Source organism: Pan paniscus, chromosome X (assembly GCF_029289425.2).
Source record: "Pan paniscus chromosome X, NHGRI_mPanPan1-v2.0_pri, whole genome shotgun sequence".
Taxonomy (NCBI): Eukaryota; Metazoa; Chordata; class Mammalia; order Primates; family Hominidae; genus Pan; species Pan paniscus.
This window is the reverse complement of record NC_073272.2, coordinates 14,649,012-14,675,043: the sequence shown is the minus strand read 5'-3', so window position 1 is coordinate 14,675,043 and position 26,032 is coordinate 14,649,012. Positions and strand designations below refer to the sequence as shown.

General features: G+C 40.2%; 1 protein-coding gene across 1 annotated transcript; it reads right to left on the bottom strand.

Annotated features, from left to right (window-relative positions):
- Positions 1-940: 940 nt before the first annotated feature.
- On the bottom strand, positions 941-23,626 carry TLR7 (toll like receptor 7). The gene is made up of 3 exons (XM_003805682.4): positions 23,520-23,626; positions 23,062-23,162; positions 941-5,191 (listed from the first exon to the last, which is right to left on the bottom strand). The coding sequence occupies exons 2-3, from the start codon at positions 23,062-23,064 to the stop codon at positions 2,045-2,047; spliced, it is 3,150 nt and encodes a 1,049-aa protein (XP_003805730.1). The 5' UTR covers positions 23,065-23,162; positions 23,520-23,626; the 3' UTR covers positions 941-2,044.
- Between the last annotated feature and the right edge of the window lie 2,406 nt (positions 23,627-26,032).

Here is a 26,032-nt window from a genome sequence, read left to right as displayed (position 1 = left end):
AGTTAGAAGAATGACATGTCAAGATTACCAAAGAATTCAGATAAAAACCATCTGTTGGTGTGCTGTTATTTTCCTACAACAAACCACGGTGCTTAACCTCATGTCAAAATACTCTGTGGTTTCTGAGTTGCATTATTTTCAGTTTCCCTTCCTCTTGATCCATTTCAGAAGATGTTTAAATTGTCTTCAAGTGATTTTATGTGTATATGTGTTTTAATAGAAGACAATTTATAATGACCAAAAGCTTATTTTTTAATGCCATTATCCTTGTTCTCACAGAAGAAGAACGGAAACTATGAAACACAATAAAGCTTACAGAAGTTGTGAAATAGTTGACTCCAGCAATTTAATTACCTCTCTATTTATTCCAGAGATTGATTTGGGAATTTGTGACCCTTATTGATTAAATGTACGTTGGAAATAATTCATATAGTGTGTACTCACAGGTAAAGTAAAGCCTTTGACATTGCCACATGTGAGGAAAATACGACATCTCCAATCTAAGGCTTGAACACATGCACGCTGTTCTCCAAATGGCACAAACACCTTTGTAGATCACTTCTTCCATGAAATAAAGCAAATTGGTCAGGTTTCAATCTTTGAACTCATGAATTTATACCCAGTTGAAAGTACAGGCATCTTAAGAATGTCTTGGTTCTTTCTGTTGTTTTTGAATCTGATAGCTGAAGTTCAAAACTGAAGCTTTCTCGATGTGAAGGTCTATAAACTTTGGTTTCTTCTCCCATCCTCCAGCAAAAAATGAAAGGAATCCATATAATTGGCATTCAAATAATTGTCATCTCTGATAAAACTATAAATAAATACACACTCTTGGAGTCCTCCTTTAGGGTTTACCATCAAAACCATCTAACGTTGCTGTATCAAGTGTGCAGATACTTACAAATATATGGCATTAGTTAACAAAACAGTTTGAAAGATATTGGATGAGGAAATTTTACTTTGGATACAGTACTTTGCAGTGCAGATAAAAACATTTAAGCAGGTAAATTATCAAAGGTAGAGAATATCACTTTGTATAAAGGCAGATCATTTAAATATTTTTCTATTTGTAGGTGGACCATATGCATTTATGGTAAGGATGTGTCTTTCTTTCTTACTGTTTCCCTATGGAACCCAGAAGCAGGCCCAAGGGAAAAGAGCAGGAAGCACTGAAGCAGCAACCACCTGTGTGGTGCCCACACTCAATCTGCACAGAATGGGGCCCTGGATGACACGGAAGCAATTGGTTAAGAAGCTGACTGGGTTTTTTTGTGTTTTTTGTGTTTTTTTTTGTTGTTTGTTTTTTTGAGACAGTCTAGCTCTGTTGCCCGGGCTGCATTGCAGTGGTGTGATCTCGGCTCACTGCCACCTCCACCTCCCGGGTTCAAGTGATTCTCCTGTCTCAGCCTCCCAAGTAGCTGGGATTATAGGTACCCACCACCACGCCCAGCTAATTTTTGTATTTTTAGTACAGACGGGGTTTCACCATGTTGGCCAGACTGATCTCAAACTCCTGACCTCGTGATCCACCTGCCTCGGCCTCCCAAAGTGCTGGGATTACAAGCATGAGCCACCATGCCCGGCCAGCTGACTGGTTTTTTATTTCACTAAACTAACTCTAGTACATTTTGGTCTCATATAGAGAGAGCTTGAGTTTTTTTTAACCCTATTTCTGTATATACCAGTACTTTTTAAGGGTAGAAATGCAGTTCTTCTCAATGTCATGATTGTGTGTATATTTAATTATCACAATTACAGGAGAATCAGAGCCCCATGTTTTTTACTTGCCACTCTTTTACAAGAGCTGAGGTGAGAGACTCAAGTGCAAATAGAGACACAGAGAGATAAGTAAGAAGACTCGATGCATTATATAAACCCCATCTTTCCAACTCCTGTGACAGACGTTGGTGGCTCCCCTGAAATATGGGCAATCTCATTTCTTGAAGAATTTCAAAACACGCTTTTGGTGTGATATATATGAAAACAATTTAAACAGCCAGGCCTCTCCTTGGTAAGCTAGGCAGTTGTGTTTTGCAAAGAAGGGCTAGACCGTTTCCTTGAACACCTGACTATAGGCCACATGATTGTCTGTGGCCAGGGTGTTCTTTAGACACTGCCAGAAGTATGGGTGAGCTTGCGGGTTTGTTGGCCACTCAAGGACAGAACTCCCACAGAGCCTTTTCCGGAGCTGGAGGAACTTGGACTTCTGAAAGGGCTTCTCAAGAAATATCAAGATAATCACATCAACTTTTTCATCCATGAGCCTCTGATGGGACAAGTAAAATGCTATCTTAAAATTTTCAGTCTTTGCATACTTGTCTGTCATCACAAACACTGTCTTTTTGCTAAGCTGTATGCTCTGGGAAAGGTTTTCCAGAACTGGCTGCCCTGGTAACCAGTCCCTTTCCTCGAGACATAAATTAAAATGTTTCTCTCTTGGGTCTTCCAGTTTGGCCACCAGCTCAGCCAAAACCCACTCGGTCACAGCTGGGTCTTTAGTGTCATACACAATAAAAGCATCATAGCAACAGTCTGGTGATATTAGACGCTGATACCCCTTTATCTTGGCCTTACAGAAATGGTAAATATACCACACATCCCAGAAATAGAGGTGACTTGCTGTCATCATCACCATGAGAAAGAGAGATACAGATATGGAAAGTGAGAACAGAATCAGGTTAGTCAGATCTAACTCACAGGTATACAGATCCAAGGAGATCACACTTTGGCCCTTGTGTGCTCCTGGCCCCACACAAGTCACATCTGTGGCCAGGTAAGGAATAGTCACCTCCGTATGGTTAACCCACCAGACAAACCACACAGCATCACAGGTGCACAGAAACCGATTATGATGCAAAAGCAACATCTTCAGATTGTTGAGGACATTTTCTGGGAAGCTGGTCTTTTGGATCATCTGGATCTTATTTGAGCTGAGATCCAGATATCGCAACTGGAAGGCATCTTGTAGAAAATACTTCGTCAGACTCCTGATTTGATTATTCTTAAGGATCAGATTCTTGAGGCTTCTGGAACAGTTGGATAATCTCTCAGGGACAGTGGTCAGTTGGTTGTGGCTGAGGTCCAAAGTTTCCAGGTTCTTTAGACACTGGAGTTTATTCCAACTGAAAGATTTGAGCCCATTTTTGGCCAAAGAGAGATTCTTTAGATTTGGAGGCATACCATCAAAAACTCCAGAAGGCAAGAAACTTAGGGAATTTTTAGAGATGTCTAATTCCTCTAATTTTAGCAGATTCTTGAATAATTGTAAGTATCTGTTATCACCTTCTCTCCATAAAACATCTAAGTGATTTCCTCTGAATTCCAGAGTTCTAAGAGACTCACTCTCCATGGTCCTGCTGGTGGAGGAAGAGATGTCATTGTCGTTCATCATCAGTTTCTGCAGAACCTTTAGGTTCTTGGTAAAGTTTAGCATATGAGTAATTCCTTCTGATTGAAAATAATGGCTATTACTGCTTATATCCAGAACTTCCAGTTTGTGAAGCTCTTCAAATGCTGTTGAATGGAGTAAATCAAGCCGGTTGTTGGAGAAGTCCAAATATCTCAGCTCTGCTAAAGGTTGGAATTCACTGCCATTAAGAGTTTGGCTAATGAGATTTCCTGACAAATTCAGGCATTTGAGGAAAGAAAGATGCTGAAAATCAGAGGACTTGACAAAAAATATACTATTTTTACTTAGATCCAAGGTCTGCCCATACTTGTAGCAGCTTTCATTAACAGACATGAAAGAAGCCTCTTTGTTTTTGAATCTGCAACTCCTTGCATACTTATCATATCTGAAATAATGTAATTGTTCCAGGACCTGGGGTTCATAACTTTCTACAGAAGTTCTGGCATTTGAGCAGAAGCCAACTTCACTTGAATCTCCTGAAGGTGATATTTTATTCACTGAAAGATCTATGACTTTCAGTCTTTTAAATTGTTTAAACATGCTGAGGTTAGCAATTTTTATAAAGTTAGTGCCAAGATCAAGAACTTCAAGATTTTGAAGATTATGTAATGGCGAGAGGTTAAAGCTTTTCAACTCTTTAAAGACATATCCTCTGATCCGCAGAATTTTCAGGCTTTTCAGTGAAGAAAATGCTTGTGATAGATTCATAGATGCACGATAGACCTGAAGTTCAAAATTGAAAGACAGATCCAATTGGATGAGGTTGGGGAGAAAATGCAGAAATTTAGCATCCCCAATTTCTTTGGCCAAGAAGTTTTGGGACAGATCCAGTTCCTGGAGTTTGTTGATGTTCTTAAACCATCTTGGGGGCACATGCTGAAGAGAGTTACTGTGTAGACGTAAAACTTTTAATTCTGTCAGCGCATCAAAAGCATTTACAGGGATCTGTAGGGGAGAATTATTTTTACACGGCGTACAAGGAAATGGGGCATTATAACAACGAGGGCAATTTCCACTTAGGTCAAGAATTTGTAATTGGTTGAGGTTATTAAAATCATCTTCTTGGATTTTTGCAATCATGTTGTTGTAGAGATATAGTTCTGTTAAAGTAGATGGCAAAACAGTAGGGACGGCTGTGACATTGTTATCTTTCAGGGAGAGCACTTTTAACTTTGTCAAGTTTAGGAAGGCATCTTTTTCTATTGAATATGAAACATAACAAGGATTTCGATAATAACAGTTTTGGCCCAGGTAGAGTATTTCTATGTTGGCCAGTTCTGTTAGATTCTCTTTTCTGATGGAAAATATGTTGTTGGCCTCAAGGCTGAGAAGCTGTAAGCTAGGCGGGAGGCCCTGCGGTATCTCTAGTAGCTGGTTTCCATCCAGGTAAAGGGATTTTAAATAAGTGAGTCCACTAAAGCTTCTGGGTTTAATCTGCAGCCTCTTGATGCACATGTTGTTTTTTGACCCCAGTGGAATAGGTACACAGTTGCATCTGAAATCGATCTCTACCAGATGGTCCAGTCTGTGAAAGGACGCTGGGGAGATGTCTGGTATGTGGTTAATGGTGAGGGTGAGGTTCGTGGTGTTCGTGGGAATACCTCCAGGAATTTCTGTCAAATGCTTGTCTGTGCAGTCCACGATCACATGGTTCTTTGGAACATCCAGAGTGACATCACAGGGCAGAGTTTTAGGAAACCATCTAGCCCCAAGGAGTTTGGAAATTAGGATTATGTTAAAAAGGATAAGAATTTGTCTCTTCAGTGTCCACATTGGAAACACCTGAAAGTATAAGAAAGAACAAATCATTGTTCTAAAACATACCAAGAATCAGAATTAAAAATTCCCATTTGCTGCCTCTCTTTTGCAACATTTTAAAAATAAACAATTCAGGACTTATTTTCAACTGTCTAAACAGCATCCCCAACCCCATGACTGTATTTGTCAGTTACTGAGATTTGCAACTATTTAGTTACATATTTAGCTTTTAGCATCTTAGCTCTTTAGCAAAATAGCTTTCGAGAGGGTAGAAGCAGCATTTTCCTATTCGTTGTTACATGGAACACTAAAATTGCAGAGCCATAGATTCACTGCCAAAGTCTGAAATTTGGAGGGTGAAGAAATGTTAGAATATGGATACACCCATGAAAAATAACACATGAAGACTTTAGTGCAATTTATGTCGACCTGCTAAACCTGCCCTGGTACACATTACATGAGTCTTTCATAATATTTGAGTCTCAGAATATTCTAAGATTCCCATTTTACAAATGAAGACATCGCTCAGCAATATTAACTGATTAGCCCAAGGTTACCCAGTAGTAAGTGGCATTTGATTAGAAAACATACATTCCTGCCATTCTGGCACTGACATTCCATAATCTGGCTCTTGTCTTGGATTGTTTTTGCAAAGAATCTTGCAAATTATCCCCTCCAAGGAGATTTTAGGATGAGCATTTTCCCTGCACATTGGGTTTACATTACATAAATTTGGAGAGGAGACAGTAGTAGAGTCAGGGCACTGCCTGAGTGATACATAATCAGAGGAACCGTATAACTGATCCATTAGTATACTTACAAGAATGAAGTGGGGCTGGTAATAATTACACCAAGACTATAGGCATAAACCAAGAGTCTGTCAGGCAAACTGGGACATATGGGAAACTACCCATAAAGATGATTCTTGTGCATCCAGGTTTAGCATGACAGACACTGGGACCCTAGGGAGAAAGGCCCTAAAAGGGAATATGGGAAGTGCAGAAGAGCTTTAAAAATCACCTTATTACCTTCCACTGGCTCTGCCTTACAGAATGCTTTAACCATGGACTGGCTCTCAAGTTTCAGGATTTCTAGCAATGTCTACTCCAGAACACTGGTTTTAGTTTAGTACTTACGCATGGAGTGGTCCAGCCTGTGTCTCTACCATAGGGATCTAGCTCAGTTAATGCTTTTATCTTCCCAAGTGACTGAATCAACCAATCATGTTGTTATCTAAGAAACCAAATGCCTACTTCCACCAGATGTGGTGGCTCATGCCTCTAATACCAACGCTTTGGGAGGACAAGGCAGGCGGATCGCTTGAGGCCAGAGTTCAAGACTAGCCTGGGCAACATAGCGTGAGACCCTCTCTCTACAGAAAATAAAAAATTAGCTGGGCATGGTGGCACACAACTGTAGTTCAGCTACTCGGGAGGTTGAGTTGGGAGGACCTCTTAAGCCCAAGAGTTTGAGGTTGCAGTGAGCCGTGATCACACCACTGCACCCCAGCCAGGGTGACAGAGCAAGACCCTGTCTCAAAAGAAAAACAAAAAAAGCCTACTTCCCTTAATTCCTCTAATTGGAGGTAAATAAGCAATTTTTTTTCTCCAATGCAAGATGGCTCAGAAGGGATTTTTCAGGTCTAAAGTTTGTTGGAGTTAGAGGTACAAAATTATCTCTTCTTCTTGTCACCACCCTGTCTTTTCCTCCCTATCGTTAAAAACATTGAGAGTCCAGCTGACCTCCTTCATTGTTCTTAACATCCTCCTTGCTTTGAGGTTTTAGCTGACATAATATCAGCTGAGATCCCTCTATCCTTGGTCCACTCCAAAGCCTCGTCTCTCACTTTCCCAGTCCACCCTATCTATCAAGCTTCCCAAACCTTAATCAGTCAGTTTCTTGCTGTGAACTCCTTGAAATTGTTTCCCAGGCTCAAGCGATCGTCCCACCTCAGCCTCCCAAAGTGCTGAAATTACAGTCATGAGCCACTGCACCCAACCTTCTTATTTTATTTTATTTTTTACAGTATGAGCTGAAGCTTTTTATCATGGCATCCAAAGTCTTCCATAATTTGTCCCCTGTCTACTTGTCTGGCTTACCTGATTGAATTCCTCTACTAGCCTCACTAGTCGATAAACCCAAGTTCCCTGACTTGCAAGTCCCTCCGTTAGAAGTCCTCTTCCCTACCATTTTCACCCACCAGATTTCTACTTATCCTTTAAGGCTATGTTTCTCAAAAGGAGCACTCAGATACCTCAGAATATATGGCAATATGCCAGTGGGTACAGGAAGCCCTTAAATAAATATGGTACATCTTTCTAGAGCACCAGTCTTTCTCAGAGATTTAGGAAAAATGTTCACTACTCAGGGAGGAGGAGTTGAGTCAAGATAGAGGGATGGCTATGGTCCCTGATAATAGGATTTTATAGTCCCTGATAATAGGATTTGTATGGTTATAGGATCCCAGGCCCTGGACCCAACCCCTGGCTATGCTTTTGTCCAAAGACATAATGGGTTCATAGATCCCACTATCAGGAGGCAATTGGTAATGCTGCCCAGAGTGATATTGTAAAGCAGAGAGGGGAGTTGTACTTCAGAGGGGGCCATGGTGGATAAATGACAATCATGAACCAGGTCCCTCTTCCCATCCCATTCCCATGTACCTAAATGAGAGCCTGGGAAGAAGTGGGAGGATCGCTGAATTGAGTTAAAAACATGAAGTGATTGAGACAGCAGTCCTCATACTGCGTTTCCGAGGATGTGCCTAGTTTAAGTGTTTTCGTGATCAGGGAAAATGGAGGCTGTAAAATGAAGGAAGTTTAGTTGTAGAAAAATAAAGTCACCTTCACCAGTGGTGTGATGATAAATGTTTAACAATAAGCTTTCCCTGATTTGTTGTCTTGATTTGTAGCATTTGTCAATTTCTATAGTGTAAATATTCCCTCCATGGCCAATTTCAAGTGGGGTCCAGCACACCACTGGCCTTAACACACCTGAGACAATGACCGTGAAATTTTTAGCCTCTACACAGTGACATATTATAAATTAGAATGCAAATTAATCAGAAAACCTCCCCCGCCCCCCACTTAGTTCTAAACTTTTTTCTCGCACCTGTCCACTTTTCTCTTTGACTATTACCACCTCCCAACTCCAATTAGTCATTAGGTCTCATCTGGACCACCATGCTAGACTCCAAATTGCTCTCCCTGCTCCCCCTTCTCCTCTATAATTCATTCATCAAACAGCATCAGAGCGTTCTTTATAAACCTGAATCAGATCAACTATAATGTCTTCCTATTACACTTTAAATGAAATCCAAAGTCTTTACCATTGCTTATATCAAGGGTGTTCTGACTTCAGCCTACCTCTCTGACCTTGAGCCATCTTTCCCCTCCTTTACCACATATCAGCCATCTGGTCTGTTTTCTGTTCTGCATTCAAGCCAGCCTTGTAACCACCACAGTCTTGGCACTTGCTGTTTCCTATTCCTGAAATCATCTTTCTCCTCCTCTTCCCACAGCCCGGTCATTACCACCCCTTAGTTGCCTATTCAAGTGACACATCCTCAGAGAGGCTTTCCCTGACCAACTTATCTAAATATCTTCTCATGTAAGAATAGTGATAATAATAGTAATAGTAGTTAACTTACGTAGCACTTACCATATGCCAGGCATCATTTTAAGTGTTTTCCATATATTCATTCATTTAATCCTCACAATAATGGATACTACAGGTCTTCAATCCCTTATCCAAAACCTTTGATGCTACATGTGTTTTGGAATTCGGAATTTTTCAAATTTTAGAAGGTAATACGCTACATGTACCCTAAATTATGTAATAACTATTGAGGCCTGGGGCAGCATTCCATAATCAAACACACAAAATTTCCACAGTGACATATAGGATTGTCCACTCTAAGTGGAATTATTAAAAAAAAAAAAGAATAAATAGTTATTTATTATTTATTAAAAGAATAAATAACTCAGTTATTTATTAAAAAGAATAAATAACTCAGTTTATTATTTATTAAAAAGAATAACTCAGTTATTTATTAAAAAGAATAAATGACTCATTTATTTATTAAAAAGAATAAATAACTTCAGTTCAGGTCAAGATCTACCTCCAAATGCATTCAGATCATATTATGTTTGCAATCAACTGAGTTAGGACAAAGCTTTCAGTTTTGGGTTTTGGAATTATAGACTACTATTATTATTATTATTATTATTATTATTATTATTATTATTTGAGACTGAGTTTCGCTCTTATTGCCCAGGCTGGAGTGCAATGGCATAATCTCGGTTCACTGCAACCTCCACCTCCCGGGTTCAAGCAATTCTCCTGCTTCAGCCTCCCAAGTAGCTGGGATTACAGGTATGCGCCACCAGGCCTGGCTAATTTTTGTATTTTTAGTAGAGACAGGGTTTCACCATGTTGGTTAGGCTGGTCTGGAATGCCTGAACCCAAGTGAACCACCCACCTCGGCCTCCCAAAGTGCTGAGATTACAGGCATGAGCCACCATGCCTAGCCTAGACCTCTATTATTATCTCCATTTTATAGATGAGTCAACTGAGGCACAGAGAGGTATATGCACTCTGTAACTGACTACCCCGTTTGATTTTGGTCATAGCCCTTACCACGGTCAGAAATTATCTTGATGATTTATGTTGCTTATTCGTATGATGTCTATTCTGTACAAGAATGTAAGCTGCAAGAGGGTAGGGCCTCTTGTGGTCTCATGTAAAACAATGCCTGGCACTTAATTAGGACCTCGTTATGTCTGTGAGATACATGAATGAAAGAATGAATGCCTGCATATATGAATCGTGAAGTAAAGAAAAATGAGAAAAATTTCTCCTTTGAGTAGGTTCCTTCAGTCTATACCCCCAGACTAAGCAGAGGTCAGATTTCTGTCTCTTCTATCTGCCCAGGGATTCCTTGGGGGAAAAGGTTTAAGAAGCTCTGTTTTCATAATGTCTCATTCAAAAACACTTTCTTCAAAAAACCTTCTGGGATCAAACCAGACAGAAGTAATCACTCCCTCCTCTCATCTCCTACTGCACTTATTACACGTGAGGTTGTGAAAAGCACTCTGGATGGAGGGTTGGAAGAACTGGGTTCTACTCCTTTCTTGGTAGTTCATTACCCATATGCCCCTCTGAGGCAGGTTCTGTGCCCAGTAGAAGATACCCTGCAAAAGAATGATGGACACAGAAACAACAATATGGGACACACCAAGGACCCAGCCAGTGGATATTAGAATTCTAATATGTATCTACTGACTCATATTCATTCTTTCATTTGACAGATACGTGTTGGATGCCTACTAGGAGCAGGAGACACAAAGTCTCTGCCCTTAAGGAGCTCAAAATCCTGTGGAAGGGAGAAAAAAAAATACATATCTAAAATACAATGTAGAAAGACCATTAGTTCCTTCCAGACAAGATGCTGCCACTTGTATATGTGTAGCTGAACTGTACATTGTTCTTATTCCAGGTGATAGTTATTGATATTTTTTATCCTTAATTTTGATTTTGATCCTGAATTTTGATACTCTCAATTCTTTTTTATCCCCATAGAGTCCAGAGATTGCTACACATCTCTCAACATGTTTTCTGCCTTTCTCTCATCTCATAATGACAGAACCTCCATTGGTAGTTGGGCATATACCACTGTGAAAAATAATTATATCTCCCAGACACACTTGCAGCTAAGTGTGGCTATATGACTAAGTGATAGCCAATGAAATTTGGGAGGAAGTGAGGTGTACAGTTTCTGGGACATGTCCTTAGACGGTGGGGCAGTTCCCCTTTCTCCTGTCTGCTTCTTGTAATGTGGATGTTGTAGCCACAATGTTCTCCACCTGGCTTCTTGTAATGTGGATGTTGTAGCCAGCCATCTTGGGCAATGCACATGAGAAAAATGAGCTAGGGATGGCACAGCAACCAGTTAGATGACGTAGATGACCCAGAGCATCCAGATCCTTCCTTATATGACCTCAGAGAGCAGAGCAGAAATAATGGCTTGGACCTGCTGACTGCCAAGAGTTTATGAGAAATCAAAAAATTGTTATGCTAAGCCAATGTCAATTGGATTTTCTATTGCACAAATGCAAACCTAATTTTAACCAGTATAGAATTTGGAAATAAGTTACTGTCCATGAGCGAACCTAAAATATGTGATGCGGATGTCATCAGGCTATTGGGAAGACTCAGATATCAGAGGCTGGAAAGCTGGGTGGCCCATATTATGCCATCACAAGATATCTGATAAAACTGTCACCTATGCTATCTTGTCTTGGAGGGCAGAACACATGCCAACTGTGACTTTACTCTTAGGCGAAATGATTTGGCAATATTCATAATGATGTTGGTGGCTTCTTACTGTTTTTAGCAGTCTTACAAGAGAAATGAAATAGGACTGAAGTTAGCCATTCTGCAAGCAGGGCTAGAAGGAAATACAGTTTTGCTCTGGCTGCAACTCTACACTTTAAGTTGAGTAAGACATCCTGAATTTTAAGGCTTTGCAGGGTTCAAAAAGCCAACTTCTATTGTAGTTTACCCCAAAATAAAGCAGATTTAATGGATACAGACAAAGCAGCAACTTAGATTAATTAAGTGTATGCCCATGTACATTTTCTAAGCACTTCCCATTAAGCATTTTCTAGTAGACAATGAAAGCCAGTCCAGGGCAAAAAATCTGATTGAAGAGTGTGGCCTTCCCCTTGACTCATGCAGCCTCAGGGTAGTTGATTCAATTGAGAGAGGGGAGCACTGACAAAGCATAGAGTCTTTAGACTTCAGACTGTCTAGAGCTGCTCTAATGTCATAGTCACATGTGGCTCCATAAATTTAAATTAATTAAAATTCAATCTCTTAGTCACACTAACTATATTTCAAGAGCTCAAAAAGCCACATTAGGCTAGTGGCTGCTGTATTCAAGGGTACAGATAGAGAACGTGTTCATCATTGCAGAAAGTTTTATTACATAGCATTGGTCCAGACCAATAAGTCAGCAAACTTATTCTGTAAAGGGCCAGATGGTAAATATTTTAGGCAAAATTGAGGATATTATGGAGGTACTTAAATAACCATTGAGAATGTAACTAATTAGAATAGTAAAACCCATTCTTAGCTCACAGGTCATTAAAAAACAACAGCAACAACAACAATAGGGGAGCCCACAGGTCATACTTGGCAGACCCCTGGTCTAGACCAAACCTTAGGCTGTGATAAACTTGTGCATGGAATTAGTTCTAAGCAAATTCATTCCAAGTCTATATTATTTAATGCTTATCCCAATTCTAAGAGATATGCTCATTTACAATGAGGAAAGTAAAATTAATGCTGAGGTGAGACCTAGGTGATTGAGACAGAGCTGGCACTCTTAGCCACTCTGCTATTCTACTTCTCGAGATGTCAACTCAGTCATCTGCCCCTATAGATGGAGAACACTTTGAGGTCCGGAAACTTTTTTGTCTTTACATATGCTCCATCATTAGGATGCCCGCCACACGGTGAGTGCAAGCTAAATATTTGCTGAGTAAACCAAGGCTTTGAACTTTCTTAAAATCCCATAGAAGATTCACATTATACTAGTATAAATAGTAAGGATTTTTTCCCTGAAGATCAGATTTTCACAAGGTGACAAGGAGACACCAGGAGGGTTTGGGGCCTCTGAAGGAAGGTTTGAAGTGGGGAGCATGCCACAGAAGAAACGAGGATGGTATCATTGGAAGGGCACGGGAAGTGGAGCTGCAGACGGACTCTTTCATAATCCTTTTTCTCAGACGCTCTGTCCCTTTGAACCTGAAACCCCAGTGAAAGCACAGAGCTCATTTGTCTCTTGTGGGAAGAGTCACAGTCAGGATGGGGCTGCCCTTGTCCTATGCTCAATAGTTGAGCCCAATCCCACTGACCCTTGGAATGCTTTATGCCAAACAAAACATATCTTGGCTCTCCACACCGGCTGCACGGGAAGCCTGGAACTCGGAGATCCCAGCAAGTTTGCATTCCAAGATCCATGCCAGAAGGAAGATTAACTGCAATGAGAAAGTTGGGCTCTGATCAAGCAGGTGAGGGAGAAAAATGAACTCACTATTTATTAGAATAGTAAAACCCATTCTTAGCTCACAGGTTGAAAAAAAAAAAAAAAAAAGCAGGTGAAGGGACAGATGTAGCCCAGAGGTCATAGTTGGCAGACCCCTGGTCTAGACCAAACCTTAGGCTGTGTTAAACTTGTGAGTGGAATTAATTCTAAACAAATGAACAAAGTGTTTCTAAATCTGTTATTTAAAGAGAAAGTATACCTAAAAGACCATCTAGAGAAGATGACTTAAAAGTGTGAAATATTCCTTTATTCCAATGGAATTTTCCTTCAGTGTAGAAATTTCTCCTTTCAAGCCATTGGAAACTACCTGCTTCAGACTTAAGCTGGAACCTTAGCTTCAACTATCGTTATTTTGAGATTTCAGGGTTCGGCATCAAGCCAGGTCTGTTTTGTCCATCTGATACAAATAATCTATGTTATTTTGTTTTGCTTCGGTTTTTTTTTTATTTGTAATGATTGCCTAAAGACATGCATCTTTCAGTAATTTGACTTGTAAAATAGCATAGTATACCATGATAGGCCTGGCTTTGGTAATGAATCACAGCTAATTACACATGCAAATACACTGGGTAAATTTGGATGCTCAATTAGCAAACTAATTATTGTAAAAATGGGAATGGGTGATTTCATACACACAGGTGTTTCTATTTTCTCAATAAATCATCTCTTTAGTTAAAATGGAAAATAGAGAATTTATATTGGACGGCCATCAGACCATGATTTGTGTATTTTTTAAAATATTGGCTGCCTTTTATTACTTATGGTGTGCCAGGTTCTAAGGCAGACTTGTTGTTTATATTACATCATTGATCCCTCACACTGAAGTTGAAAGGCCATATAAATATTTCATTTTACTGATGAGGAAGCAGAGATCAGACAGGCAATTTCAAACCAAGATTCAGACTCATTGTTGACCAATTCTATTCAAGTTGCCTTACACAGCTACAGCAAATGCACTTGGTATAATGTGTGTCTGCATTTTGATTAATTTCCTTTTCAGTTCAAGTATTCTTGGTACTCTAATGTTTCTATTTTGTGCTACTTAGGGGTTTTGGGGCATAAAGAAATTGGTTTGTTTTTATAGGAAAAATTTACAAGTATTAAAAAATGGTGGCTGGGCACACTGGCTCACACATGAAATCCCAGCACTTTGGGAGTCCAAGGCAGGAGGATCACCTGAGGTGAGGAGTTTGAGACCAGCATGGCCAACATGGTGAAACCCCATTTCTACTAAAAATACAAAATTAGCCAGGCATGGTGGCATGCACCTGTAATCCCAGCTACTCGGGAGGCTGACGCAGGAGAATTGCTTGAACTCGGGAGGCAGAGGTTGCAGTAAGCCACGATCATACCACTGCACTCCAGCCTGGGTGACAGAGCAAGACTCTGTCTCAAAAAAAAAAAAAAAAATGGTGTGTTTATGTTTTGAGTGGGACCAACTTGAGGGAGAAAAAAGAAAGATATTTTTAAGATGATTTTTTAAATGAATTGCATCCAATGTCCATTGTATTAGTCTGTTCTCATGCTGCTAATAAAGACATATCCGAGTTTGGGTAATTTATAAAGAAAAAGAGATTTAATGGACTCACAGTTCCACATGACTGAGGAGGCCTCACAATCATGGTGGAAGGTGAAGGAGGAGCAAAATTATGTCTTACATGGCGTCAGGCAAGAGAGCATGTGCAGGGGAACTGCCATTTATGAAACCATCAGATCTCGTGAGACTTATCCACTATCATGAGAACAGCATGGGAAAAACCTGCCCCCATGATTCAATTACCTCCCGCTGGGTCCCTCCCACAACACGCGGGGATTATGGGAGCTACAATTCAAGGTGAGATTTAGGTGGGGACAGAGCTAAACCATATCATCCAGCAATGTTACATGAGGGCAGTTTGTGGATTTAGAAATTTAAAGCCTCATTGAGCTTTGTCTGCATTATGAATTATATGCTCCCACAGTCATTCAACAAACATTATTGAGAATCTACTCTGTGCAAGGTACTGTGCTAGACAAAGTAGGGAAATGATGATGAGTCAAACACCATTCCTGCTCAATTAGGAACCAAATACTCTGCTGCTCTATTGTCAGAAGCTGTGTGTATCTCTTGAGCACAGAACTCTCTCTCTGCTGTCAGGGAAATCTATGGTGAGAAAAAACAATAGATTGTGGGGCAAGAGCTAAGTCAGGCCTAAAGGTAACACTGCTTTCTTACTCTTCAAACAAAAGTTTGAATAAACAAGTCTTCAAGGTGGCAAAACCTATCCACCTGGATGCCTTATTTTGATGGCAGGACTGAAGCCCATATTCAAGATTGAATTTTACTGATTTTAGATCTGTATTAGATTCCTACCACAATATTTACAGTTGTAGAGATCAAATTACTAATAGAAAAAAAAAAAAACATTTACCAAGCTGTTTTTAACTTTACGCTTTCCAAATAGCGTTTTTATCTTCAAAACTTTGTAAACTTGTAAGAGATGTCTGGTTGCAATCAGAGGAGTGAGAAGGACATGTATATAACTGGGAACTATTAGATGGAAAAAATGAGGAAGTGAAGGTAAGTGGTTTGTGTCTTGTGACAAGTTAGAAGAAGACTGGGATTAGGCTGATTTCTCCTCGTGTTTATTTATTCTAGGGGTTAGCACCACGTGAACTGAAAGTCAGATTTGTTTTCAGTCTCTCTGTCTGCTACAGGGCTACCAACTGAATTATCCTGAACCTTGACTTTCTCATCAACAAACTCTGGAGTTTGGCTAACTGACCTTAATGGTCCTTTTCTATTGTGCTTATTCTATGACTCTAATGGTTGGTGTAGAGCCCCCTGAAGCTTATCTGCCAGGGTCTGTCCTCAGCTGGGAGTCTTCATAACCCCCTGGAACCTCAGGCTGCTGCTGTTTCAAAATGGTCCATGCAAAGCTTCAAACTACCATAAACCTTCTAAGAATTCCACAGAGGGAGGAAAAAAATAACTAGTACATGTTTTGTTTAGTTTTTCTTTAAAGTAAGCATTATATGTCTTTATTATTTATTTATTTATTTATTTATTTTGAGACAGAGTCTCACTCTGTCGCCCAGGCTGGAGTACACTGGCCCGATCTTGGATCACCGCAACCTCTGCCTACCCGGTTCAAGTGATTCTGCTGCCTCAGCCTCCTGAGTATCTGGGATTACAGACAGCCGCCACCACTCCCAGCTAATTTTTGTATTTTTAGCAGAGACGGGGTTTCACCATGTTGGCCAGGCTGGTCTCAAACTCCTGACTTCAGGTGGTCTGCCTGCCTCGGCCTCCCAAAGTGCTGGGATTACAGGCAAGAGCCACTACGCCCGGCCTTATATGTCTTTAGATAAAACTATTTTGCTAGTTTGATTCAGCTTTCTGAAATAGTAAGAATAGGAAGAATTACATGACAATCCATCGATTTGAGAGAATGGTTAAAAATGGGAAACTACCAATAGTAAAATATCAAATGTCCCTTAAAAAGAATGTGGTAGAGCTGTGGGTATTGACATAAAAAGCTATGCATGATCTACTACTAAGTTACAAAAAATAAAGGGGATTTTTAAAGCAGCATTAAAATAACATATAACCTATAATGCCTTTATGATAAATATATATGCATATATTTGTATTTGCAGAGAAAAGTAGGAAAGAATACACAAGAAACCTTTAATAGCAATTTCTTCTGGGCAGTGGTATAAAGGGGCCTTCCCTGGGAAGAGGGGGACTTCTATTTTTATGTTATACCCTTCTCTACTCTTTGACTTTTTATCATAAATAATATGTATTGTTTTTTATTAAAACTTTTAAAATCAAATTACAGAGGAAATAAGATCTCATCATAACAACGTAGAAGGAAATTGTGAAAAAGGAAAAATTCAACAAGTATTTATTGATGCCTGCAACATACCAGGTACTCCTCTAGGTGTTTGGGACATCAGTGGACAAAATAGAAAAGATTTCCACTCAACTATAGCTTATGTTCTCTAAATAATCACAAAAATATATAACTGTCAGAAATGATATTGCATGTCAAGTGATAAGTGTTACTGAAAAAGAAAACAGGGCAGAGTGAAAAGGATCAGGAATGTGGGGTAGGATTGTGAGGATAAATAGGGCAGCTTGGATAGGCATCATTAAGAAGTTGATATCTAAACAAAGACCTCAAGGAAAGGACAAAGTCATCCATAACAGACATCCAGGGGAAATGCATTCCAGACAGATGGATTAGCCTAGAGCAAAGGCCCCAAGGTGAAAACATGCTAGAATATTCACAAAAATGGCAACGGGGCCAATATTGCTGAAGCAGGGGGTGTAGGAGAACAATAGGAGATGAAGTCAGAGAGGGAGTGTCCCTAAGCATGTTGGGCTTTCTCTACCATTCCATGGATGGCGGTCTCTGCTCTGGGTGGAATGCAGATGCATTGCAAATTTTTGAGCTGACAATCAGTTGGTCTGACTTACATTTGAGAAGGATGCTGCTGGCTGCTGTGTTGAGAATAGACAGTGAGGGGCAAGGGTGAAAGCAGGGAGACTAGTTGAGAGGCTATTACAGTCATTCAAGCAGAAGTCCCAGGTAGCAGTGCTGGAGGGGGTAAGAACTGGCCGAACACCAGATATGTTTTGAAGGAGTAGCTACATAAAATATGACTTCGAAGTTCTTGGAAGAACGTAAGGAGAGGGATTTGGAGACAGCAAACATTTCTAGGAGGTTTCCTGTCAAGAGGACGAAAGACATGGTGGGTAGTTCACAGGCAATACAGCTTTCACCTCGCGCGTACTGGCACACACACACTTTCTCTCTCTCTCTCCCTGTTTCTCCCTCTCTCCCTTTCTCTCACCCACTTGCTTTGGAGTCCTGAGTCATCACCCTTGTAAGAAGCCTGGCTATACGACAACCACCATATTAGAGAGACCACATGGAGACAGAGACACTTGAGGAGCTGCAGCTGCTTCGGCACCTAGCTGTTGAGTCTCCTAGCCCAGGCATCAGACCTGGAGAGTGAGTCTTCAGGTGATTCCAGTCGCAGTCACCGCCTGACTGCCACCCCAAGAGAGACCCTGTGGGAGAGCTGCCTAATGAGTCCAGTCAACTCCTGGACCCATGATAGAAAGCAGTATATGATTGTTGTTGTTTGAAGCCATTGCATTTTGAGGTGATCTCTTACGCAGTGATAGGTAACTGGAACAGGAAGTCAGACAGGACATATGGGAGCAGATGGTCTAGGTAGGTACACAAGGAGGAGAAAGAGGAGAAAATGGAGAGTTCTCCAGGAGGGTTGGAGAGTTTTCTGGATGGAGAAGTAGAGTGTGATTGCAATAAGGAATTCTCCCACCCACTACACCCCAGCAAATGAAACCTTCACCTTTCTGTATTGAAATCGGTAGGCATGCCCCTGCCAGTCTATTATATATTCTTTGCATAGCTATTATCTGGCTACAATGGATTATTTTCAGCAACATTCTTGGCAAAAGGAAATTTATCTTGAGATGAGACTATTTGAGGCCTGGGGAACGCTTGTATTTTTATAGTGAGTTAAGAAAGGATTTCCTGCTCTCCTGACTCTACTCTTTTACCCAACTAACCAACCAGTCAGAAAGGCCCCTGGGCACCCCCTGGGCTACAACATGTCAGCCCAGAGAGGACAACAACCCCGTGCACTCAGCTGTTCCTCCAAGCAACTTTCAAGATCACAGAGCAGAAAAAAGCCAAGTTGCCTGAGTTTAAAAGGAAATGTTGGGATCTGCATTTCTAAGACAAAGAGTTGCTTGAGCCAAGACGTGTGAGCGAGGGGCTTTCTGTGATGGCGGGGAGCCTGCAGCTGGGGTCTGGGAGAAACCAGAGGGGATGGCTGCCTGGCTGAAGAAAACTTAGAAAGGGCATGGAAGAAGTAAGCAATGGCGGGGGCGATTGCTGGAAACCTTGCCCTCAAATTCATTGACTTTTTGCCATGTTTATATCACACTGAATTGTTTGGTAACTAGAGATGTGTTGTGTATGTCTCCCTAGAGAATAACCAAGCACTGTGAATAAGGGAAGTTGCTGAAATGCTATTCATTTTATAGACTGAGCCTCTGCTAGGAATTTCCCAAATAGATTTATTAACAAATATCCCCTATTTGTGAATTTTGAAATATTTTTAATTTTAGTTTAATCTCTGTAAAGTACAAATACCATGAATATCAGTTTCATTATGTCACCAAAACATTTAAGTACAAGGTTGTAAACCACTTGCTTTTTTTTAAAAAAAGGAGAGAGTTATCATTTACTTCCTATCATTTTAGCCCAACAGACTTAGTTTTCAAACTAAAAGAATAAAAGGATATAAAGTTGTCTTACATAAATTAGGAACTCAACAGCTATTATGCATCACAACAGTCACCAAAGACCATAGGGCTCTCAAACCTATTTGACCTTATACCTTATCCCTTTGTTTTCTATAAGCCCCGGACTGACATACTTTTTCTGTAAAGGACCAGTTAGTAAATGGTTTAATCTTTGCAGGCCATCAGGTTCTCTGTCACACTACCCAACTCCTTGAATAGTTTGCCATCGTAGTGCAAAAGCACTTATCAACAATACGTAAACAAATAAACAATAAAACCATTTGTAAACACTGAAACTTGAATTGAATGTAACTTTTATATGTCACAAAATAGTAATTTTGCTCTGATATTTTTCAATCTTTTAAAAACAACAATTAAAAAAAAACTCCTTAGCTCATGAGCTGTACAGCAGGTGGGATATAGCCTATGGGCCATAGTTTGCCAACCCCAGCCCTAAACTTTGGTGAGTTTCGGGGATATACATTATTTATTCTTGGGGTGCAGAGGTACTGGCTGGTTAATCTGTAATGATGATTTTTAATTTTAGTACAGTGTTCCAAATTTTTAAATAATCAGATTGTATTAATTTAATAAATGGATTACTTAATAACCTTTTTTTAGCCATAAAGAAATTTCCTATAGGTTAAGAGCAGAATAATGTTTTTACTTTCAAATTTGCTGAACCACTATTGACATTTTGGGAGATGGTCCCTTCTAATAGTAATTTCCCATCCCTGCATCTATTTCACATGGTGAGAAGCATTCTAGTAATAGCCAAGGCTTTGTCAGTACAAAAATTTGGTTTTAAGTCCTTGTTCTGTCATGTAAGAGCTCTCTGACTTTCATAAATCACTTGACCTCATGAGCCTCTGATTTGCCAACTGTAAAATGGTTATAAAGTAGGGATGTTGAATGAAATTAGAATATGCAACACATGTGTTTATGTAAACCATCATCACAGATTATCCAACATTTAGTAAGCATCTAGTATTTGCCTAGCAGGTGCAGTAAAAACATGAGGAATACACGGTACTTATCAATTTCTAGCTTGCTTTTTTCATTTAACATTATACCATGAGTGCTTTCTTAGGTCATTCAGTATTATTTTAAAAAACATGATTTGATGATTACATAATATTCCATTTAATGAGTCTACTACAATTAATTCACCCCTTCCCAACATGGGACATGATTTTTTTTTTTTTTGGCCTGGCTGCACTGACCATCTTGGTAAATAGTTTTCCATGTCCACGATCACTTCTTTTGTTTTTTTAAAATTATTTTATTGCTTCTTTTTTTAAGTTCTGGGGTACATGTGCAGGATGTGCAGGTTTGTTACATAGTTAAACGTGCCGTGGTGGTTTGCTGCACAGATCAACCCATCACCTAGGTATTAAGCCCAGCATGCATTAGCTTTTTACCCTAATGCTCTCTCCTGCCCCACCCTCCTCCTACAGGCCTCAGTGAGTGTTGTTCCCCTCCCTGTGTCCATGTGTTCTCACTGTTCAGCTCCCACTTATAAGTGAGAACATGCGGTGTTTGGTTTTTTGTTCCTGTGTTAGTTTGCTGAGGATAATGGCTTCCAGCTTCATCAATGTCTCTGCAAAGGACATGATCTCATTCCTTTTTATGGCTGCATAGTATTCCATGGTGTATATGTGCCACATTTTTTTATCCAGTCTCATGGTCACTTCTTTAAGAAGAGTTTCTAAAAGTGTAATCTCTAGATCAAAGGATCTGACATATGACTCAATACAGTTGAATATTTTCCCTGTGCTTTTTTGCCTTTTGAATTTCTTATATTGAAAATTATTTTCACGTCTTTTCTTAGAAAAGATATACTATTTCCCCTTTGTACTTGAGTAGGAAGCCATCATATCCAACCTCATCTTTATTGTGTGTGTGCTGGGCTTGGTCTAGGAAGAACAGAAGAGTCTTCAGCACAGCTTTCAGAGCCACCCAAGCTCCTTAACCTCTCAAAGCCCCAGTTTCTTTATCTCTACCTTATATGGCTACTTTCAGGCCAAAATAGAATCATGTCTATCTAGCCCTCAGCATGATACTTGAGTGGTCAAGAAATGTGAGCTCTCTGTATTACTATCATTCCCATTATGCCACCCCTCAAGGGGCAAAGACAGATGTGGGCATAGGTTTGCATTAAAATAGACATCTGGGTTTCTAGGAAATGAAACCGTAAGCAGTTGTTTCCTTTGTAACAATAGCCCCATGGTTAATGCTTCATTAGAACTTTGACACAAAATGAGCCTAGGAGCCAACATTCGGATCTAGAATGTGTCTGATTTAAGTGACAAAATAATTTCAGAAAAAGGCCCTTGACGTCTTTTTCCGACTAAGTTTTGGCATACCTAATAACTCACACTTGCATCATACCACTTGCAAAGGACATGAAAAATAGTCTATTATTTGAGCCTCACAGTGGCCCTGGAAGGCAACGGGGGAGGGATTCTAATGCCTATTTCGTAGTCAGAGAAATTGAGTTTCAGAGGACTTTGATGACAGGCACAAGCCCCCCCCAACTAGTGACTGGGAGAGCCAGCGCTGACAAAGACTCTCCTTAATTCAACTTAATCAGGCTCTACTACACCCCTAGGCTTCGGCCTTTGGCTTCATGTCCATCTTTGCATTGCCCAGTTCAAGCAGGAATCCTGCTAAGTCATTTTATTGATAATCCACTCCTCTTGGTATGTGATCACCCTCAATATCTGATCAAATTCCTCATCTCCCACCATCCACAGGTGAGGTCTGATCACCCTGGCCTGTCTTCAGCAAGAATCCTGTCAGGTCGGTTTAGCCAGAATCCTTTTACCCTTGATGTTTCCTCTTAGTAATTTTCCATCCACTGACCCCCACTCTACTCCTTGGCCAGAAATCTTTACTGGTCTTTGGCTGTATTCAGAATTGAGCCTCTTTCTATACTGAGGTCTCTTTCTGCCGATTGCAATAGTCCTGATAGTATCTTTATCTACTGTCTAAATTTAGTTTTCTTTGACAGCGCTCAAGCCCGGGGATTTCCCGTATTTTATTGCTATGAGCCTGCCCACACACTTCCATCCACACAGTCATTCAGACAACACCATATGCTGGAAAAAGCACAAAGTAACTTCAGTAATTCAGTGATTTGTTATGGCTTTAAAGCCAAAATTGTAGGCTGAAGAAATGAGATACATAGAAGCTATGTCCCCAATTCAAACATCTGCTCCTCCTCCCCACAGCACATATTTAATTCTTGTAGGAAGTTGGACAGAGCAAGCGGTGATTAATCTGAAATTGTGACATGCCCCCTTCATTAATGCCAATTGTGAAATATCAGGAAGCACTTTCCCCCAGCAAATAACCTAAGTACAGATTCTTCAATATTGCTCTTGCCAGCTGGTTTCAGTTGTTTCCACAAAGATTACAGATAACACTTTTTAAGGTTCTCTGAGCTGTTCTTACCATTTTTAGTCTTCTTCCAAAATGGAATGTAGAGGTCTGGTTGAAGAGAGCAGAGCATGAGAGGTGCCAAGATCAGCTTGAGATGGGCCCAATAGCATCAACTAAGAGAAAGAGAAGACATCAAAGTTTACACTTCAAAGACAGCACAATACTGTAGCTTAAAGACATGCTAGGATCATTGCTTTAAAATGCGTTTGAAACATCTATTTACAGTATTTACTTCCTCAAAGTTAGGTAGACTGGAGACATATTCCAGAAAACCATTTCTAACGTTACTGAAAGCCTAACTTTATCTTTGAAGAATTGACATTTTAGACTACCACATTTTTTATTTATATTCTAAAAAAAATTTTTGTGCATATGATTTCGGTTCCCTCTTCTCTCCTCCCCACTTCCTTATAACAGCACATACATCTACCTACTTAAATTATCTATATGTGTTCCAATGTTTAAAATACCTTTCTTGATGGCATGGAGTGATCCTATATCTGGAGCCTTCTGAGATGAAGTGATGGGAGGCAGGAAGTGTAGTCACAAAGACTACAGGCAGCCAGCCCTGGAGTTTCCAACTACAAAGATCAGGTCGGGGGATGGGGAGGAGCATGATTATTTAAGCCACCCCAGATATGGGCTTTGCAAAAGCACCGGGTTCCTCTTATTTCTATCACCACTATTGGGGCAATGTCTTGTCTAAATCCAAACAACTCTGTAGACCAAATTTCTTTTGTTTTTATAGCAGGGTTTCTCACCCTCAGCACTATTTACATTTTTGACCAGATAATTCTCTGTTGCACCGTAGGATATTTGGTAGCACCCTTGCTCTATACCCACTAGATGCCAATAGCACTGCCCCCTTCCAGTTATGACAATCACAGATGTCTCCAGACATTGCAAATTATCCCCTAAGGGGCAAAAACACCCCGGGTTGAGAACCACTGTTCTATAGATATATTAGAGACATGTCTAAATTTACCTTATTCTGTCTTAGACCCAGCTGGAAAGGATGCTGGTTTTTAAGCAGTGGCAAAGCTACCAGTTGGTTCACTCACTTTCCTCTAAAAAAGTTCAGCTGCATTTGCTTCTCAAAGTGTGGGCCCCAAGAGAATTGTTCCTTTCTTAACTGATTATTGGACATTTTGTAGATAGAGCCAAAATATGGTAGTTATGTTTAAAGTTCTTTAATCTACTTAGTCCACCTGGAGAGAATTTGGATGATGTAGAGTGTGGCACGGGGACTTCTGCAGATAATGATCAGGGTTAACATATACTGGGCTGAAAACTCAATGGTGCAATAGAGCAGCTCAAAAACCAGATACAGTAATAAGTGACATTTATTGAGGGTTTTTTATGAGCCAGACACTGTTTTAATGACTTTATATGTATTATCTCATTAAATACTAAAACTATATAAAATAGAGATCTTATTACCCATTTTCTACAAATACTGGAATTTATAACAGAAGAAATATTGGATTTGCCTCAAGTCACATAGCAAGTGATACCCACACAGGCAGTAAAAACCAAATGTCTCCTTATTAAACCACTCTGCTATGCAACGATATGTAAAAATCAATAGTTTTCTCATACATAAATAATTACTGATCCAAATTGGTAATAGAAGAAGAGGTCCCATTCAAATCAGTGAGATCTGAAATGCTTTGGAAGTAAACTGATGGGAAATGCACAAGAACTAAGGTGGTGGGGGGAGGATGGGGACTATAATGCTTTACCTGGCAGGTGCAAGCTTTCTCTTTGCCCCACCAGACCCACTGTCTCAGCCTTTTATCCTGTTCTGTGTCCCTGGAGGCTGAGCTATATGTGCTTCATCAGTAGCCCCTTGCTCGCTGGCTTCTCGTTGGGTTTGGCCAATAGGAGGCCGTGGTTGGAATCTGAAGGGCAGGAAGAGGGAGAGCAGAGCCTGCCTCCCTCTGGCTCCCTCCGCCTGGCCCTGCGTTGGCTGCAGTCCTCTAATGAAGCTCTTGTTTGGTGATGCTCTCCTCCCTGAATTCCAGTAATCGTTCCTTCTCCTTCAGCCTGAGGTCGGAAAGACTCCCCTCTGAAGTGTTGCATCATCCTTTCTTACTTCCTTAAATCCTGTCCAAATATATAAATAGTCACTTTGCTGAACTCATCAGTTTTTCACTTTAACATGCCGTCTGTTTCCTGGCAGGACCCTGCCCAGACACAAAGATATAAATAAATGAAGAGAAATAATTGTTATTGGGGCTAGAGGCCACAATATTGTAAAAATAGAAATGTTGCTTAAATTGATTTGCAAATGCTATGTGATCCCAATCAAATACCAATAGGATTTCATGTGATACTTGCCAGACTGATTCTAAAGTGGGGTGCATTTTGGAAATCAGCTGGGCCTTTTTGTTTATCATGAAGACTGGGGTTACATTATCCACAAATATCTCCCTTCATATAACAAAGGGTGCATTACCAAATATTTGTTATAAAAGTGAGGTGTTGGGTCTGACTGGGGTAAGACCACATGTGAGAATAGCCAGGTAATTTCTGAATGAAAATAAAAGGGGAGGATTTCTCTTCCATATCTGTAAATGCATTAGAATGCTGTATTGCCTCCAATGGCATAGTACCAGTGCATCAGTGAAACTGAGAAGTGAGCAGAATTAAGTAAAAGCACATATGGGTGTTTAGTTTCAAGTCACATCAATGGCAAAATGGATTATTGGGCAACTGGCTTGGAGTTTTTAAAAAATCAAGCTATTGTCCAACCTCATTTGTCTTTTTATTTATTTTTTGAGATGTAGTCTCACTCTTCACCCAGGCTGGAGTGCAGTGGCGCAATCTCTGCTCACTGCAACCTCCACCTCCCAGGTTCAAGCGATTCTCCTGCCTCAGCCTCCCGAGTAGCTGGGATTACAGGCACCCGCCACCACGCTCGGCTAATTTTTTGTATTTTCTGTAGAGGTGGGGTTTCACTATATTGGCCAGGCTGGTTTTG